The sequence below is a fragment of the Tachyglossus aculeatus genome, chromosome X2 (assembly GCF_015852505.1).
Source record: "Tachyglossus aculeatus isolate mTacAcu1 chromosome X2, mTacAcu1.pri, whole genome shotgun sequence".
Lineage (NCBI taxonomy): Eukaryota > Metazoa > Chordata > Mammalia > Monotremata > Tachyglossidae > Tachyglossus > Tachyglossus aculeatus.
Genome location: NC_052100.1, coordinates 22,760,420 through 22,777,867, shown reverse-complemented (window position 1 = coordinate 22,777,867; position 17,448 = coordinate 22,760,420). Strand labels below are relative to the sequence as shown.

The following is a 17,448-nucleotide window of genomic DNA, read 5'->3' as shown; positions in this document are numbered from 1 at the left end:
CCAACTCAATTTCATTATATTCTCCCAAGTGCTTAGTACACTGCTCTGCATACAGGAAGCACTCAATAAATACCATTCATTGATTGATAATATTAATTCAGCAAAGAATAATGAGAATGCCGTAAAAATACACTGAGTTCTGCCAAAACACGTTTTCACTGCACACTTTGGCTATAACAATGTTGGGGAAGTAGGGAAAGTTTATTCAACTACAGAAGAAACTGTTGATGTGCACAAATGCATGATCAGGCTCATGTGAATTTTCCTTAAAGTGTTGTTTTGCAAGAAAATAATTCCCGTACTGATGGCGACCTGGGTTTATGTGAAAAATAAAACATTAAAAGATTCAATAAGTTTGCATGGAGTAGTTTTAGTTGTAGAAGAATTAAGAGATACTATGATTCACAGGGTTAAAATTCCAGCAAGGATATTATTCCATAAAAACCCTCCAAATAAAATCTTTCCATTTAAAATTCACCAGCAGGTGTTAACCAGTCAGCCCTTAAAAAGAAAAAGTCATCCTGGGTAGAGCTAATGCTCAGTCTTCTGGCTACTGAAGGTCTTAAGCACAGCCAGGTTAATGTTGACGCTAAAATTCATTATTTGGTTTTCTATATCCCAGTATGGCATAGACCACTAACACTGCAGCTCTCTAGCTTCTAAAAGGACTTCCTGGTGTTCTTCTTTCCTCTGCTGCCTAATACTTTCCAGGTTTCAACTCCCACCCACATCCCAAATTGGGTGAAATCGTGGCTATTTTGGAGGCTTTTTCCCACAGTCTCCAGGTCTTGCTTTCGGCCAGGCTAGCCAGGAGGCATCTAGTAGCCACGGCAGCAGCAGCAGAAAAGTCACCCATTCATTCTTGGGGACCCCGCCCAGTGGAAGACGAGAAGAGAAATTGCCCTGTTGCCCTGCACATCCTCCTCTTCTTCTGCAGTGGTGGCATCAAGCAGCCACCGCAGCTGCAACCTACACCACATGTCCCTAACTTGGACGTTTCCAGCACGACTGGATTGCAGTGTTTCTGCTGCACCTGAAACTCCTCTGAAACTCCAGAAAGGACTTGGGTTGAATGGCCATTTCTATCACTTCTGCTGCCACTTCACCAGCCGTTTGGTGCTAGCTGTAGAACATTTTATTGGGAAATCCCCAGAAATAATAATAATCACGGCATTTGTTAAGCGCTTACCACGTGCAAAGCACTGTTCTAAGCGCTGGGGGGGATACAATGTGATCAAGTTGCCCCACGTAGGGCTCACAGTCTTAATCCCCATTTTTACAGATGGGGTAACTGAGGCTCAGAGAAGTTAAGTGACAAGCTGTTGTCCTCCTTACTGCCACTTGGAGATAATAATAATAATAATGGCATTTGTTAAGCGCTTACTATGTGCAAAGCACTGTGGAACAACACCAGATTCCATTCAGCAATAGTTACTGATTCCTGCCGGGGCCTACTCCACATGGAGATGCCACCTGGCCCCTGGCTCCACATGAGGATGCCACCCAATGGGCCACCATCATGGCGAGCCAAAAGCTCGCTTGGGTAACTAGCCCCGACTCCGTGGCTTAGTGGCAAGAGCCCGGGCTTGGGAGTCAGAGGACGTGGGTTCTAATGCCGGCTCCCCCACTTGTCAGATGTGTGACTTTGGGCAAGTCACTTAACTTCTCTGCCTCAGTTACCTCATCTGTAAAATGGGGATTAAGACTGTGAGCCCCATGTGAAACAACCTGATTACCTTTTATCTACCCCAGTGCTTAGAACAGTGCTTGGCACATAGTAAGCACTTAACAAATACCATCATTATTATCATTATTATTTGTCCAAGCCCCTCATTCATTCATTCATTCATTCAATCATATTTATTGAGCGCTTACTGTGTGCAGAGCACTGTACTAAGCGCTTGGGAAGTACAAGTTGGCAACATATAGAGACGGTCCCTACCCAACAGTGGGCTCACAGTCTAGTAGGGGGAGACAGAGAACAAAACAAAACATATTAACAAAATAAAATAGAATAAACATGTACAAATAAATAAATCTGGTCCTTTTTATGGTTTGTATGTTGGGCCGTGTTCTGTATCTAGTCTGGGTCACGACTTGTGGGTGGAGCTCTGGGTAACCCATGTCCTACTTTCTCCACTGCTCCTGCTCTAGTTCTCTTTAACTACAGCTCAGTATGCAGGTGCTAGCTTATATTTCTACTTTATTCTCTGTCTACCCCTCCACACAGACCTTTACAACTAGCCCCCTTATCTTGTTTCACCACTATAAATCTGTCACTCCCTCTTCTCCACAGACTGCTTTCCAGCCTCCCTATTAACCCTTTCTTTCCTCTTCAACCTTTTATTCCCTCCCCAGGATAAGAGTTTGAAGGTGGGGTGTGAGATGGGAGGTTTCAGCTGCTGCTTTCTGGCTCCAAGCAGCTTGCAAACATTCATTCAATCGTATTTATTGAGCTTTTACTGTGTGCAGAGCACTGTACTAAGAGCTTGGGAGAGAACAATACAACAAACAACAGAAACATCCAGCTGTGCAAAAACACTGGCCAAACAATAATAATAATAGTATTGGTTAAGCGTTTATTATGTTCCAAGTACTGTACTAAGGGCTGGGGTAGATACAAAATAATGAGGTTGGACACTGTCCCTGTCCCACATGGGGCTCACAGTCTAATCCAGATGTGGTTCCAAACAAATTTAAATATCCCACATGGCTCCTGCCTACTGGGACTTTCTTAGAATTTTGGTGGAATAGACCCATATTGTGGCAGTAATGACACAGAGTTGCCTCCCTCTTCTCCTTTGGCCTCTCTTCTGGCTTTCCTTCTTTCCTACTCTTTCTCCACTTTCTTCCTCTCTGACTTTACTCCTTCCCCACCTTGGGTCCCCAGAAATCTGGTCACATGAATTTAGATGCAGTAGAAGACTGCAGTCTTACCAAGTCCACACCTGACCTGCAGGCAAGAGAAGTGATTGCTCCATTTCAAACAACCTCCTGCATTCACCAAAGTCCCTGGGTGCACACTGGGCCCACTGTGACACCTGCGCAACTGTGAATATATCCACCCCCACAAAATGAGATTGTCCCCAGTAGGACGCCTCACTTCCAGATTTTAGCTTGTCCGAGGCTCTGGTAGAAAGCCCAAATTCTCAATCACGGCACTACCCCTGTTCCTTCACAGCTCTTCACATTTCATGTACTGGGATGGGAAGACCAACAACCATCGCCTGATTCCTATACCTTCTTCCACTTCCCCATGCTTTCACGCCTAGGGCCATTCTACTGCCTCACAGTAGATAAAATATTTAATTTACCTCTTTTCTGAGCCAAAAATAAGTCATATTTGTTTCATCCTTAGTCACGAAAGACAATTTGCAAGATTTACCCATAGGAACATTTCTTAGAACAAATTAAACATATTTAACTTCTAGGACTAGGTGTCCTGAGAAATCACTTTTCAAGTATTCCAAACTGGAAAGGGCTAGGCTTCTGGGATCAACTGAGGCAGTCAGCACGACCATTCAACAATTTGGCTGCTTTAGAGGGATGGACCGCCACACCTCCACCCCCTTCCCTCCATTTCCCGGGGTAGGCCTCACAGATGGTTTTAGTGCAGTTAACTGGTTGCATCAGTATATAGACACCATTGTGAACCAATTGAGGTGTCCATGACATCTTCCCTACCATAATGAACAACTAATCGACTAATATTTATTTGCTGAGCTCTCACTTGGTGAGTAATATTACTATACTAGGGACTGTGGGAATTCAAGACTATGGAGAAGAAAAGGCCCAAATACTCTGGGGTCTTTTCATGAGAATCATCAGCGAAGGTGCTTCAACTAACTCTTCCTAAAATACCAACTTTAGGAATTGGAGTCAGGGAACCTGTGAACAGTCAAGTGAGGCCCAAATTTACCATGTTGCAAGTTTTTATCTGGAAGTAAGTAGGTTTAGGTGCTTCGTGGAAGAATTGGGGGGACAGACATTTTAAACCTGCATTAAATTTGCTAAATTTTCCTTAAAAAACAAGGCAATGTCCCCTGAGGTACAGCTATTTCTGAACGAGTTCATTGTTTAAGTCTGCAACTCACCTCCACAAGCTGTTCTTTCTGTTCAGAGAGTTTACACGTATATCCTGCCACAGCTTCTAAGTTTCCTTCTACTCCACTTATTTTTAATGCTTTCAAAACCACATGATCAGCATGGTACTTTAATAGATCTGTTGCCAGTAATGTTGCTGCACTGTGAATCTTCAGTAGATGAAAAAAAAAATCATGAACATAAATGAATAAGGCTGATGGACAAATAAATTTAATGACAGTAAAAATCAAACAAGAAAAGAATGAAGAAAACAAAATAAGCTAAATTTAAGAGGTCCACAAATTTTACAACTAACTTGATTTCTAAAAGTAATTATTCATTTTTTTAAAAAAATCAATAAATCATCTACTAGTCTTTCAGATCTGGAGGCCTTGGTCCAAAATTAGTAGAAGAAGTGCTGCGACTAGGAAATATTCAAATGCTCAAGAAGGATTTAAATTACTGGAAGAGGTGTCCAAAGAAGGTTATTAGAGGGGAAAGTTACAGAAAATAAAAGGAGAGTTCAAACAGACTTAACGAATGATAGTCCCAGGACTGATTACTATTATGAGGTGCTTAGGGGAATATGATAGAATTAGTAGACATGATCCCTGCTCTCAAAGAGTTTATGATCTAACAGGCACGACAAATACTAAAATTACTAAATAGGAGTAATAGGGGGCTATGCCCGGTGGTGGGGGGTGATTACCCGGCTGCTTAGGTGGCACAAAAGTGCTGAAGAGGTAGTTGGGGGGTGATATAGGGTGGGAAGATGAGAAATGAGTTGGGAAAAGCCTCCTCGAGTAAATATGATTCCAGAAGAGGTTTGAAGATGGGGGAAAAGGGAGGATTAGGCAGGGGGGATGGCACAAGCAAGAGGTCAGCAGCGAGAGAGACAAAAATGAGGTACAGCAAGTAAATAGGCTTGGAAGGAATGAATAGTGTGGTAGAATAGAATAAGTAGGAAGAACAGAGCGGATTGGGGGCCTTAAAGCCAGCGGTCAGGAGTTTGATGGGGAGTGGAATGGGGAACCACTGGACGCTTTGAAGGAGTGGATAGCTGGGGCTGAGTGACCCTTAAGAAAAATAATCTGGGTAATAGCACTAAATATAGAATGGAAAGGGGGAAGAGTGGAAGCAGGAAAATCAACAAGAAGTCTAATACACTAGTCAAGCCAGGGTATTTCAAGGGCCATTTGGATGGACAAAAAGTGTGTGTGGGGGGGGGGGGGGGGGGGGACAGGTAAAAATGAGGTGGAGGAAGAAAGAGGAGGGGATCTAGGGGAGAAAATACATTCAGTTTGGGATTTATTGAGCTTTAGGTTCTGGCAGGACACCCACGTACATGTCCTAGGGGCAGGAGGAAATGTGAGGTTGCAGAAAAAGAGGTCAGGGCTAGCATGTTTGAAAGTCATCTACATAGAGGTGGTAGTTGAAGTCGTGAGAGTGGTTGTGCTCACCAAAGGGGTGTGGGGAAAATATGGAAGAGAATTCAGAACTGAGCCTTGAGGGGACACCCACATTTAGGGAGCGAGAGGCAGAGGAGGAGCCAGCAAAACAAACTGGGAAGGAGCGATTAGAGAGGTAGGAGGAGAAGCGGGAAAAGACCAAGGATTCTTTGAGATAGGGAAGATGTGGCCTAGATGTGTACTTCCCAAGTGCTTAGTACAGTGCTCTGCACATAGTAAGCGCTCAATAAATACGATTGATGATGATGATGATGTGGCCATATTTAAAGGCAGATGAGAAGGAGCCATTACAGAGTTCGAGGTTAAAGACTGTGGTTAGAGAGGGCACAGGTGAGAAGGTGAGAAGAGATAGAGCTGGAGGGGGTAGATTTTGAAAGTAGGGGGCATATTCTCCTTGAGAGACAGAGAATCATGGGGGTAGGAGGGAACTGGGGGGGTTGAGGGGGAAATTTGGGGGAGTTCACACCTGATGGTTTTTATTTTGAAAGTAGAGTATTTGATAAGGTCACCAGGAATGAGGGAGGGTGCAGGTGGAGACTCGGGGTTTCAGGAAAGAGTCAGAAAGTTTGGAATAGTCAGGTAGTTGACTATCAAGAAGGGCAGCTGTTTGTTACCTCAAAAGTATCCTTTGGTGCCATTGTTGAAACAGAATACTGGCCTAACCCAGTAAGTCTCAGGGGTTTTAAGCCTTGCCAGTGGTACCACCAAAAACGTTCAGCAAGAAGTAACTCTACCAGTGTCAGGAGTCAGTGTCAGGAATCAGAGCTCCTAAGTCCACCATGAGGCCTGCACATAACATGCCAGGGCAAACCCAAAGAGGTGGCAATCCAGTCTAATTTGCTATTTATTGCCTGCATCTTTCTAATTTCAAAGTCCTCTCGTGTATCCTCTGCAAGTCTTCGAAGCACCCAAGGGTACGACGTGGCCTAGTGGACAGAGCATGGGCCTCGGAGTCAGAAGGACATGGGCTCTAATCCTGGCTCCACCACTTGTCTGCTGTGTAGCCTTGGGCAAGTTACTTAACTCTCTGTGCCTCAGTTACCTCATCTGTAAAATGGGGATTGGGACAGGGAACACGATGTGAGACAGGGACTGTGTCCAGCCTGATTATCTGGTATCGACCCCAGCACTTAGTTCAGTGCCTGGCACGTAGTAAGCACTTAACAAATACCACTAACAACAACAACATGCTCCTCCATTGAAATCCTCTGCCCTGGGGCACCTACCTCAGATACTGTTCATTCCCAAAAAGTTAGCAAAAGTGTGGAGAGGCCTTTGGTGTGCATGTGAGGTTAATAATAATAATAATAATAATAATGTTGGTATTTGTTAAGCGCTTACTACATGCCAAGCACTGTTCTAAGCTCTGGGGTAGATACAAGGTAATCAGGTTGTCCCACGTGGGGCTCACACTTTTAATCCCCATTTTACAGATGAGGTAACTGAGGCACAGAGAAGTTAAGTGACTTTCCCAAGTTCACACAGCTGACAAGCGGCAGAGCTGGGATTAGAACCCACGACCTCTGATTCCCAAGCCTGTGCTCTTTGCACTAAGACATGCTGCTGTGTGATGGTTGTGATGGTTTGTGCTGAGCCATCCCCACTCTCTGGTCTCCTGAAACCAGCAAGAGTCTTGAGAGGGCTGACTGGGGTTAGGGATGGTACATATAGTGCTCTGTTTACAGTAGATGCATAATCAACAGTGTTCATAATGACTGACAGGGAGAAAGCATCAACCATATAATGTAGAAAACACAGAAAGTGGACTTCAAGAGCATTAGATTTTAAACAACCAATGGGATTTATTGAGTCCTTACTGTGTGCAGGGTGTTTATTTTATAAACCAAAAGTTATTGAAGGAAGGACAGAAAAACTAAAGCAGCACTGTCAAGCCAATCTGAAGGTGAAGGAGGATGAAGAAGACCCAAGAGAAAAGATGTGAAGCCTAACTAAGCAGGAATCTAATGGATACTTCTTATCTACTGTCTTTCCTTCCTTTCCTCCTTTTGTTTGGTTTCCACTGGAATTGAGAATATGCCCTGTGGCTCTCTTATTGAACTATTTGGGTGAGAGAGAGAGAGAGAGAGAGAGAGAGAGAGAGAGAGAGAGAGACTGAAATTATTTAGCATAGGATTTGCTAAATGTGAGAGGGATCAATTCAAACCCTGCAGGCAAAACTACATTTCAGAAAGTATTGGCTAGTGCAAAAAAAAAATAACTGGAGCCTACCCACTGAAAAAGAGCAAAGACAAACTGATTTTCTATTTAGAACAGTACTTACTTCTCTTTTAAGTTCATTCATGCACTGACTTATTTTTAATATGGCCAGTTCCAGATCTTCTGTGATAGCCTTAGATTTTTGGTTTTTCTATCAAAGAAAAGAATCACAGCATGTTACCAAATTCTGCTTCCAAACCCGTATTTCCAAAATCAAACTTTCACCCTTAGAATGTAGTGAGATTTACTGTAGGGTCTTTTGAAACATATCACATTAAGAATTAAATCCTCATTAACCTCTAAATTATGATGATAAAATATCTTTCCCCATTACAGAATTACAGGAGCTTTCCCCTTTGTGGTCAGGCTCTGGCCCTTACCTTAAATAACTGGAAGGACATGATTTCCCCTCTAGAGCTTGTTGTGGGCAGTGAATGTGCCTGCTAATTCTATTGTATTGTACTCTCCCAAGTGCTTAGTACAGTACTCTGCACTTAGTAAGTGCTCAATAAATATCACTGATTGGTTAGGAAAGGCAAGGTTAGCCTAACAGTTTGGTTCAAGTGGAAAGTAGCTGACGGAAGGAGGGGAATGACAGGGAAGGAGGGAAAGGCTAGGATGAGGAATTAGCAAAGGAAAGGAAAGGTTTTGCAAGAAACAGCATGACATAGTGGATAGAGCCCGGGCCTGGAAATCATAAGGATCTGGATTCTAATCCCGGCCCCACCAACTGTCTGCTGTGTGACCTTGGGCAAGTCACTTCACTTCTTTGTGTCTCAGTTACCTCACCTGCAAAATGGAGATTAAGAATGTGCACCCTAGTGGAACATGAACTGCGTCCAACCTAAATGTATCTATCCCAGAGCTTAGTACAGTGCCTGGCACATAGTAAATGCTTAAGAGATATCATTAAAAGAAAAAAGGCTAGAAAGGATTAGGGACTGGCACTGGGTTTGTGGAATTCAACCTGGGTATTTTTTTAAGGTCCATGAATCACTCTTCTGGATCATTTTAAATCAGCCTTGAAGAAAAATTCACAAAAAATGGATACACTTGCTAAAATATTCATAAGTCAATGCAATTTCCCAGGAATTTCCTTGAGACACTTCTCTCTTTCTCCTCCTCCTCCAGCAAGTTCCCACTACCATGGAGCTAATTTATTTTGGTAATAATAATAATAAAGAAATAAATCAATGCTTCCATTGACTCCATGTTCCTAAACTGCGTAGAGGAAAAAAAAGTAAAGAAAAAGTACTTGTCATATGAACCAAAACTGGAACCAATCCCTTTTCATTTATTTCCCTTGTTCACCCACCTTAATCTTCCCTTCTCTTTTTTTCTCATCCCTTTTATATGGTACTTTTTAGATCTTTCATTATGTGCCAAACACTGCTCAGAGCATTGGGACAGATATAAGACAACCAAATCAGACAGTCCCTACCCTACATGTGACTTGCAAACAAGGAGTACGGAGAATAGGGAAGCAGCGTGGCTTAGTGGAAAGAGCACGGGCTTGGGAGTCAGAGGTCGTGGGTTCATTCATTCATTCAATCGTATTTATTGAGCGCTTACTGTGCGCAGAGCACTGTACTAAGCACTTGGGAAGTACAAGTTGGCAACATATAGAGACGGTCCCTACCCAACAGTGGGCTCACAGTCTAGAAGGGGGAGACAGACAACAAAACAAAACATATTAACAAAATAAAATAAATAGAATAGTAAATATGTACAAGTAAAATAAACAGAGTAATAAATCTGTACAAACATATACAGGTGCTGTGGGGAGGGGAAGGAGGAGAGGAAGGAGGGGGCTCAGTCTGGGAAGGCCTCCTGGAGGAGGTGAGCTCTCAGTAGGGCTTTGAAGGGAGGAAAAGAGCTAGCTTGGCGGATGTGCGGAGGGAGGGCATTCCAGGCCAGGGGGAGGATGTGGGCCAGGGGCTGACAGCGGGACAGGCGAGAACGAGGCACAGTGAGGAGTTTAGCAGCAGAGGAGCGGAGGGTGAGGGCTGGGCTGTAGAAGGAAAGAATGGAGGTGAGGTAGGAGGGGGCGAGGTGATGGAGAGCCTTGAAGCCGAGAGTGAGGAGTTTTTGCCTGATGCGTAGGTTGATTGGTAGCCACGGGAGATTTTTGAGGAGGGGAGTAACATGCCCAGAGCGTTTCTGCACAAAAATGATCCAGGCAGCAGCATGAAGTATAGATTGAAGTGGGGAGAGACAGGAGGATGGGAGATCAGAGAAGAGGCTGATGCAGTAATCCAGTCAGGATAGGATGAGAGATTGAACCAGCAGGGTAGTGGTTTGGATGGAGAGGAAAGGGCGGATCTTGGTGATGTTGCGGAGGCGAGATCGGCAGGTTTTGGTGACGGATTGGATGTTAGGGATGAACGAGAGAGCAGAGTCGAGGATGACACCAAGGTTGCGGGCTTGTGAGATGGGAAGGATGGTAGTGCTGTCAACAGTGACGGGAAAGTCAGGGAGAGGGCAGGGTTTGGGAGGGAAGATAAGGAGTTCAGTCTTGGACATATTGAGTTTTAGATGGCGGGCAGACATCCAGATGGAGCTGTTTTGAAGGCAGGAGGAGATACGAGCCTGAAGGGAGGGAGAGAGAGCAGGGGCAGAGATGTAGATTTGGATGTGGGTTCTGATCCCGGTTCCACCACTTATCAGCTGTGTGACTTTGGGCAAGTCACAACTTCTCTGTGCTTCAGTTACCTCATCTGTAAAGTAGGGATTAAGACTGTGAGCCCCACGTGGGACAACCTGATTATCTTGTAACTACCCCAGTGCTTAGAATAGTGCTTGGCACATAGTAAGCACTTAATGAAGGCCATCATTTATTTTTTATTTTTATTTTGTTGTCCTTATTTAACTGACGGGGAAAAGAGGGACAGGGAGATTAAGCGACTTGCACAAGTTCACACAACAGGTCAGTGACAGAGCTGGAATTAGAACCCAGGTCTCCTGAATCCCCGCCCCATTGTTCTTTCTATGTCACGCTGTCTCCCGGCCCCAAATAGCAGTGTTAATAGCTTTTAAATTACAATCTGTATTATGCTTAGAGAACTGATGTTAGTGATTATTAGAAACTCCTGGGGTTTCTCACTAGACCAAAGAACCAGAAGCAACCAGATAGAGCTTTGGGAAAGAACAGAAGGGGATTGGGTAGAGACCCAGTTCCACATGGATGGGTTTCCCCCTGACCCTCCTGCCTTGCTTCCCCCATTTTGCCCTGAGCTGTGGTGGTGGTTTCCGATGCTGTGCCTATTTTATCCCACTCACCCATCACCAGCCCCCATCCTTTGATCGGAAAACACTAGAAGCTTGGGTATCTTTGCCATACTTGGTAAGGGTCAGCCACTCAACTGCACTCCAGTTGAGCTTTCCAAACTTTTCTGATCCAAAGAACATCAGACCCAACGAAAGAAGCTGTGGGTGCAGGCACACTGACACCTGTACATGCTCCAGCTCCACAAGTCCTTGGAAATGTCTGGTTTGCCTCCAAACAAAAGCAGCATCAGCCGGTGCAAAGTCAACAGACCTGGGACTTAGGAGATCTAGGATCTAATCCTGACTCTGCCACTTGCCTTTTGTGTGACTCTGGACTAGTCACATAACTTCTCTGTGCCTCAATTTCCTCATCCATAAAATGAGGATTGATTATTTGTTCTCCCTCGAGGTATTGCAAGCCCCATGTGTGACAGGAACTGTGTCCAGCCTTCTTATCTTGTATCTACCCAGGAGTTTGGAACAATGCTTAGTAATGGTGATTTTAAAATGAGTCCATTTTTTTCTGGTGGATTTCCCTTCCATTCTGTAATGACTCTGGCAGTTTTTGCTTAATTTGTGTATGTGTCATCATTCTTGCTCCAGTACAGAACTCTCAGTGAAAAAAAAAGCTAAGGATATTGCTCAATTTTGGTTTGATGCCAGAGTCAGATATCCTAAATCAAGTAAGAATTGCCCTAACATTGCTATATACGGCAATACTTAGCTGTAATGTTAAGCAGGCACAGCCACTTGTGTCATTTACAAATGCTGAAAAAGAGTAATATTAGTGAAGAAACACTTGTCATGCACCTGGTACATATGAATCATGAAAGCCAACACAGAAGCCCAAATTTTTGCCATGACTGCAAATTAACTTTGTTACCCTTTTTAAAAAATCCCAATTATCTCAGTTCCACTCTCTAACCTGAAAATCCATACCCTATCCGAGACAGGAAAAAGGCTATGCAGAATTAACTTCTTTAAAAATCAGTTCTTACAACGTGCATCCAGACTGAAACCAGCTCTCCCAACTCCATTTTAGCCAGATTTGTCAGCTCCAAGATTCTCTCTCTTTGATCATGGCTGATATAGGCAGAATCAGTAAAATCCTCTGTTTGCTCCATGATGAAATCCAACAATGTGGAGAGATTCTGCTTAGGCAGAAAATAAAGATTCTCCCGGAGAGCTTCAACCTTATTCTGAAAAGCAAAGTTTGAGATTTAGGTCCTTGCCATAATCAAGATTTTCCTTCCTTCCACTGGGCATTCACTCTATTGAATGGTTTTGAATTCATTTCTGTCTGAGAGAGAGACCGTGTCGAGAAGTGCCCAACACTACAGTCTGTTGGATAGAAGCGATTTAAATTTACAACCCTGACATTAATCAGATATAACCTGGGGAGCTTGAATTACAATGGGTCAAAAACTGTTTAATGCCAAGAATATAGATTAATATGATCATTACCAAGCTTCCAGATACATAGGGAACAGAACTTGCCCTTAAAAGGGGGCAGGCGCTATAAAGTGCCATGGTACCACCATGCTCCCACACGACATTTACTCTCACCTTGAATGCTTTTATGCCAGTGTAGATGCTGTTAGGTGAGACTTCAGCCTCTGCATTTGGCCTGCAGTCGGTAACTATATCAATGACCTGTTCCAAAGCCACGCGCATCCGGTGAAACACCCCTTTCTTGTTTATTCGAGCAGATTCACAGTCGGGATGCCTAAGGCATGTCTTTAAAAAGAACAAAAACTTTCCATTTGAACTTGTGTACATTATCCTTGGTGCTAATATTAGAGATTCCACCTTAAAAAGGTGAAAAATGGAGCACAACGTACTGATGTCTCCCAGTTCTGCTTCTCCCTATTGGAGCTGAGAAGGGAGGAAAGAAAATGGGCACCGGCAAGAGAAGGTATATCCGGGCCCACCTTCTGCCCAAGGCCCACAGGAAACCCCACTGGGGACTACAAAGGAGTGTTATGGGTGGGGAAATACTACTGATTGATTGGCTAATTGGAATGGCACTCTGCTCCCATTTACCTCCTATTTGCATGGCACAAAGCCTGAATTGGTGGGAGGGGCAGGAGTAATGTCCATAAAATTCCCCTCTAGACTGTAAACTCCTTAAGGGCAGGGAATGTGTCTGCTAATTCTGGTGCACTGTACTCTTCCAAGCTCTTAGTACAGAGCTCTGCACATAGTAAGTGCTCAATAAATACGATTGATTGATTGTCTGGGTACCTGGATCAAAAGCCCAACAAGAACTTGATAATAATAATAATAATAATAATGGCATTTATTAAGCGCTTACTATGTGCAAAGCACTGTTCTAAGCACTGGGGAGGTTACAAGGTGATCAGGTTGTCCCACAGGGGGCTCACAGTCTTAATCCCCATTTTACAGATGAGGGAACTGAGGCACAGAGAAATTAAGTGACTTGCCCAAAGTCACACAGCTGAGAATTGGCAGACCCGGGATTTAAACCCATGACCTCTGACTCCAAAGCCCGGGCTCTTTCCACTGACCCACGCTGCTTCTCATCCAGCTGGGGAAGTACTCTTTCTGTTTTTTTGTTTTAAATGGTATTTGTTAAGTGCTTACTATGTGTCAAGCACTGTTCTAAGCACTGGAAACAAGGCTGGTGCAGCAAAGGAGTAGCAGGGGGAGGAGGGTGATGAGGGAGCATGGAAACAGCTTGAAGGCTTGGTGTTCTGCCTGGCAAGGGTGACCTTTAGCCCCAGGCCTAGATCAGCAGAAAGTCAACTCTACCAGGCTCGGGCCAAAATTGCTTGGTCTCAGGCAACGACCACCCGCCCCCCACTTTTTTTTAAAAAAATGGTATTTGTTAAGCACTTATGTGCCAGGCACTGTACTAAGCACTGACATTCCCTTAAGTGCTGGGATCCGAGACAACTGCCACACAGCCCAGCAACCCTGGTACTGAGTGTGAGGCCTCTTCCAGTACAGTTGTGGTCCAGTACTAGGCTAGCAGCACAGGCAGAAACTGGAAGCTGCATGGCATAGTGGATAGAGCACAGGCCTGGGAGTCAGAAGGTTGTGGGTTCTAATCCCAACTCTGCCACTTGTCTGCTGTGTGACCTTGGGCAAGTCGCTTCACTTCTCTGTGCCTCAGTTTCCTCATCTGTAAAATGGTGATTAAGACTGTGAGCCCCATTGGGACAGGGACCATGTATTGCTTGTATTCACCCCGGCACGTAGTGCAGTGCCTGGCACACAGTAAGTGCTTAGCAAATACCAAAACTATTAAAGAAGGAGTCTAAGCAGCAGCGACTGTAAGCTCACTGTGGGCAGGGAATGTGTCTGTTTATTGTTGTACTCTCCAAGTGCTTAGTACAGTGCTCTGCACCCAGTAAATATGACTGAATGAATGAATGAAAGGGCAGGCTGAGCCCTGAGTAATCTGGCCTTGCCAGGTTCTGTTTCCTAGAGCAGGAATATTCAACCATTTTTTAAAAAAATGTCCCCTTGCAGTCTCCATATTTTACTGACTTACTCCCATTGACAGAGGAATGCTTACAAAAGCAGATGAGAAGAGAATCCTGTCACTTACATCTCTTTGGCTGTGGGTCACTTCTTGCTGTGCTCGAGGGGCGCTGAGGAGGGCCAACAATTCCTCATTTCTCACCTTCCCAAGGAACCCAGCAAGAAGTAACTCTGACAAACAGTGTCACTTTGCTTCTAGACTATAAGTGTGTTGTGTGCAGGAAATGTGTCTTCCCAACTCTGGTATACTGTATTCTCCCAAGCAGTTAAAACTGTGCTCCGCACACAGTAAGCTCTCAATAAATATGACTGATTGGCAGCACTAGTTCGAGCCAATGGGAAGGGTGGCTTAGGGAAGAGGGGAACCATTCTTTTGAGATTCAGGACAGGGAAATGGAATGATTAATTCTGGACACATTTTCTGTATTTACGTTTAATCAATAATGACGCCAGCGGGCTGGAAGAACCCTGTTATCCCACATTTCAAAAGGACTGGGTCAGAAGTGCTAAGACCTACAGAAGCCCATTCTGGCCTCAGTGCTAGTCTGCGACCTGAGGCAAATCACTTAGCCCTTCTGGCAGCTCTGAAGTCTAAGTCTACAGAATACTACCACTCCTCTGGAGGTCTGCATTATAAATGACCAGTTTCTATACTCACGAAAGAACAACACTTTGTGAAAGAGTACTGAAAGACTTTTCCACTTCTCCCTTTTTGAGCTGTATACATTCAAGATGCTTTTCTTAGAACAAAAGCAGCTTGGCCTAGTGGGTACTGCACAGGGCTGGGAGTCATGGGATCTACTCCCAGCTGTGCCACTTGTTTGCTGTGTGACCTTGGGCAAGTCACTTCACTTCTCTGCGCCTCAAACACCTCATCTGCAAATGGGTATTAAGACTGTGAATCCCACGTGGGACAACATGATTACCTTATATCTACTCAGTGCTTAGAACAGTGCTTGGCACATAGCAAGTGTTTAACAAATACCATTATTATTATTAATAATAATAAATACAATTGTCATTATTAATAACAAAATATTTTAAAAGATAGAAGGGAGATGGATTGATTCTTCCCATTCTTCCAATGCTTTTTCCCCACCGCCCCAAACACTCCCATCTTACTTTTGAAGTTGTGAGGAGCATCATGGTACACTTTTCAAGGACGGCCCTTGCGGCGGCCATTCTTGCCTTTTTCTTTTCATCCTTCAAATCCTAAATAGGAAAGACATTACTGACCGTGCTGGAAAAGATGAGAGGAATGGTGACGATGGTGAAGACACGACTCAGATTCAACCTACCACGAGAGAACAGGCCCCAGGATAACAGTCTCAGGCGGCAGCTCTAGCTCAGAAGTCCGGAATGGGTCCTGGCTGGTTTCGCTCTCATTTCCAGGCTCAATTTACAAGTTTCGTGCTGCCGCCCGTGTCCCATGTGGCTGTTCCAGTCCTCCCAGACCCTGTTCTAGCAGGTCTCTGGAGTTCCCTAGGGGGTCCAGGGCAGCCTCCGACTGCCCTCCACCCGGGCATCACCTGAGTGCCTCTCGTGTGCAGAGCCGTGAACTAACTAGGTGCTTGAGAACATTCAACTGAAGTAAAAGAAAGACAGCCACTGCCCTCTTGGAATTTTCAATCTAACAGCTGTAATGGTGATTGCTTCTTCTTCGCCCCTACCTCTCTTTCCCCATCCCTGCCCTTTTGAGTCTCTCTACAGCTTGGAGCATTTTGAGGAATGTTCTCTGTTTAAAAATCAATTGAGAGGTCTTTGAGATCTACTGCAGAAGATTGGCTCTAGATGAATTCACAACATAGTCCTATGTTACAATAGCCTGTAAAATTGCACTTAGCAACATAGATTAAAAAATAATATTGCTCCCCCATTTTAACACTGATTTTACTACGGCTAAGAAAAAAAAGTCCTCTTTAAAATCTAGATAATACTAAAGCACTGACTGTGAAAAGTTCCACTTTCACATAATTTTTATTGCAAAGGCTGAATAATGATATCATGCTTCTCTTTGCCTCAGAGGGATATTTGAAAATAAATGAGAAGAACTGTGAAATAAATTGGGCTCTTCAAAGGAAAAGTGCTATATACCTCCAAGGTATTAGAATGATAATTCTGCTCTGCAAGAGAATATATATTTGCCAATCCTCTGCATTCTCATGAAAACACATCACCTGGCCTAAAAGGCCACTGAATCACCTCCTGTACATGCTTTTCAAAGTATTTCCTAATTATGCTACTATGTTTTAATGAAATCATATAGTTGTTTAAGGAAACCAAAGGATTCAGTTACCCAAAGCCTAAACACAAGACAGCCACCATGACTGATACAAACCAAAACACAGCTCCGTAGTTAACACACACGCCCTTTGACAATGAGGCTCAAACCTTTTCAATACCTACATTTTGTCTGTCGCCAGTTAGATGAGCAAACTCCACCATTTCATTCCCGAATTGGCTGAATATCTGTACAAACTCCTGAAAACTACTCACTTTCTCTAGTTGCTCCAAAGTGGCAATAACCTTTAAAATAAAACCGAGAACGTGGTTACATCTTCAGTAAAAATGGAACAACATTCACTAATCTCCTACTATAACCCAACCCACATGCTTTGCTCCTCTAGCAGCAACCTACTCACTATGTCTCCATACTATCTCTCACGGCCAACTCTTGCTTACCTCCTCCCTCTGCCCTGGAGCTCCCTCCCCCTTCATACCCGACGGACCATCACTCTCCTCATCTTCAAAGACCTACTAAAATCAGATTTCCTCCCAGAAACTTCCCCTGACTAACCTCTCATTTCCCCACCCTATTCGCTCTCCCTTCTGTGTCACCGATGCACTTTGGTACTCCTTAATGCACTTTGATACACATAGCCCCACAGCCCTCTACTCCTTCCCC

General features: G+C 44.1%; 1 protein-coding gene across 4 annotated transcripts in view; it reads right to left on the bottom strand.

The window, feature by feature from the left end:
• Window positions 1-17,448, bottom strand: part of LOC119949516 (alpha-catulin-like) — a 100,916-nt gene that overhangs the window by 28,991 nt on the left and 54,477 nt on the right. For all 4 annotated transcript variants that reach the window (XM_038771363.1, XM_038771359.1, XM_038771362.1 and 1 more), the window contains 6 exons: window positions 16,950-17,069; window positions 15,666-15,755; window positions 12,603-12,773; window positions 12,035-12,235; window positions 7,834-7,920; window positions 4,095-4,253 (listed from right to left, as the gene is read on the bottom strand). In XM_038771363.1, the coding sequence (XP_038627291.1) occupies window positions 4,095-4,253; window positions 7,834-7,920; window positions 12,035-12,235; window positions 12,603-12,773; window positions 15,666-15,755; window positions 16,950-17,069 (828 nt within the window). The remainder of the gene's footprint in view (window positions 1-4,094; window positions 4,254-7,833; window positions 7,921-12,034; window positions 12,236-12,602; window positions 12,774-15,665; window positions 15,756-16,949; window positions 17,070-17,448) is intronic.